General features: G+C 42.0%; 1 protein-coding gene across 2 annotated transcripts in view; it reads left to right on the top strand.

Moving 5' to 3' along the window:
* The window catches only part of snw1 (SNW domain containing 1), a 10,742-nt gene that overhangs the window by 4,858 nt on the left and 4,201 nt on the right, over window positions 1–1,683 (top strand). Inside the window, exons 9-11 of one of the 2 annotated variants that reach the window (XM_032543352.1) lie at window positions 418–534; window positions 643–784; window positions 1,502–1,604. In XM_032543352.1, the coding sequence (XP_032399243.1) occupies window positions 418–534; window positions 643–784; window positions 1,502–1,604 (362 nt within the window). Of the gene's footprint in view, window positions 1–417; window positions 535–642; window positions 785–1,498; window positions 1,605–1,683 lie in introns of both variants that reach the window. The other variant, XM_032543351.1, reaches the window with a different exon arrangement.

The following is a 1,683-nucleotide window of genomic DNA, read 5'->3' on the forward strand; positions in this document are numbered from 1 at the left end:
AATAATAATAATAATAACAATAACATAAATAGCATTTAAAACTTAAAAAATAACCAGGCACAGTAGACATTGTGACTAAGTACAGGCACAGCCCTCCTTCCTGCTGTGCCATCATTCAGTAACCTTATTACCTGGGGGTAATAACTATCCCTATAACGTGATGTGTGCGTTGGGATGTTCTGCAAACGTCTCCCTGAGGGAAGGTGGGAGAAGAGGTTGTATGCAGGATGACTAGAATCCCTCACATTACCTAATGCCTTCTTAGAATTGCTTTTCCAGTAAATATGTTGCAGTGGTTCAAGTGGAACGTTGCGTTGTTTATACATCTGGCTCCAGATCTTGTCATGGAAATTCCATTTTAGTTACCCTTTTTTACTCTGCTCATTTCTTTCTGTCTGTGTGCCTTAAATCTTTCAGGGCTACACCATTCCTCTTGACAAACGTCTGGCTGCTGATGGTAGGGGGCTCCAAACCGTTCACATCAATGAAAACTTTGCCAAGCTGGCTGAGGCGCTTTACATTGCTGACCGAAAGGTACTCCACCATTGTCCCTTTATTTTTATATATATATATATATATATATTTCTTTTTTTTTTTTAGCCATATTTTAATTACATAATGAAATGCTGATTTCTTCCATAGGCCAGAGAGGCAGTGGAGATGAGAGCCCAGGTTGAGAAGAAGATGGCCCAGAAGGAGAAGGAAAAGAAGGAGGAGAAACTGAGGGAACTGGCCCAAATGGCTCGAGACCGCAGGGCAGGGATCAAAAGTCACGGGGACAAAGGTGGGTCCTAAAGATAAGGGCCAAAGTTGTATTAAGAATATTTTGTCGGTTCCTTATTTTTAAGCCTATGGGACCAGCCTGCGTTTGTGGTTTTCTGAGTGAGTGGAGCAGACTCTGTTGTCAGGGCTGTTGCCAGTTCCAAATCTGGAACACCAGTGGCATAAGTGATGACAACATTTTTCATCCTGCCAGTGTTGACAGGACCAGTAAGCTGTGAAATGATGTTTTCGCTTCCCTGCTGATAATTCACATATATCTTGAGAAGAGAACCCAGTGCTGCTTGTTCTGTGTTTGTGCATGCTTTTTGAACGTAGATGCATCACATCGAATCAGAATGCAAAGTCTGAGTTCACAATTTATTTATAAATTCTAAAATCTATCAGCTGGGTTTTTGTTTTGCAAGTTTACTGACCACTGTCATGTTTCTCTTGACCTAATCTTTTTTTCCTGCGTATCCACTGCAACACATTTCTTCCATTCTTGTTTTTTTTCCCATTAAGCCTTACTTTACCTCCAACATACTTTCACTCTTTCTCACCTGTGTTCTCATTTCTTTCCTCTATCTTTCTTTTCACTTCTGCTTTTCTACTGCACCATTTCATATCATCTATCTCCCACTCCTTTCATTGTGTGGTTTTAATTCTTTCTTTAAATTGCTTTTTGTTTTTTTTGCACCCCATTCTCACCTCTCTCCATCCCCCCTGTCTTACACAGCAGGTGGCGAGGACACTGAGGTCAGGGAGCGTGACGAGATCCGCCATGACAGAAGGAAAGAGAGACAGCACGACAGGAACATTTCCAGGGCTGCTCCTGATAAGAGGTGCTGGACACGCACTTTAAACACATTGCATGTGAACTCACTCCCCCTCCTTCTACACACACACACACACACACACACA

The sequence above is a fragment of the Etheostoma spectabile genome, chromosome 18 (genome assembly GCF_008692095.1).
Source record: "Etheostoma spectabile isolate EspeVRDwgs_2016 chromosome 18, UIUC_Espe_1.0, whole genome shotgun sequence".
NCBI classification, from domain to species: domain Eukaryota; kingdom Metazoa; phylum Chordata; class Actinopteri; order Perciformes; family Percidae; genus Etheostoma; species Etheostoma spectabile.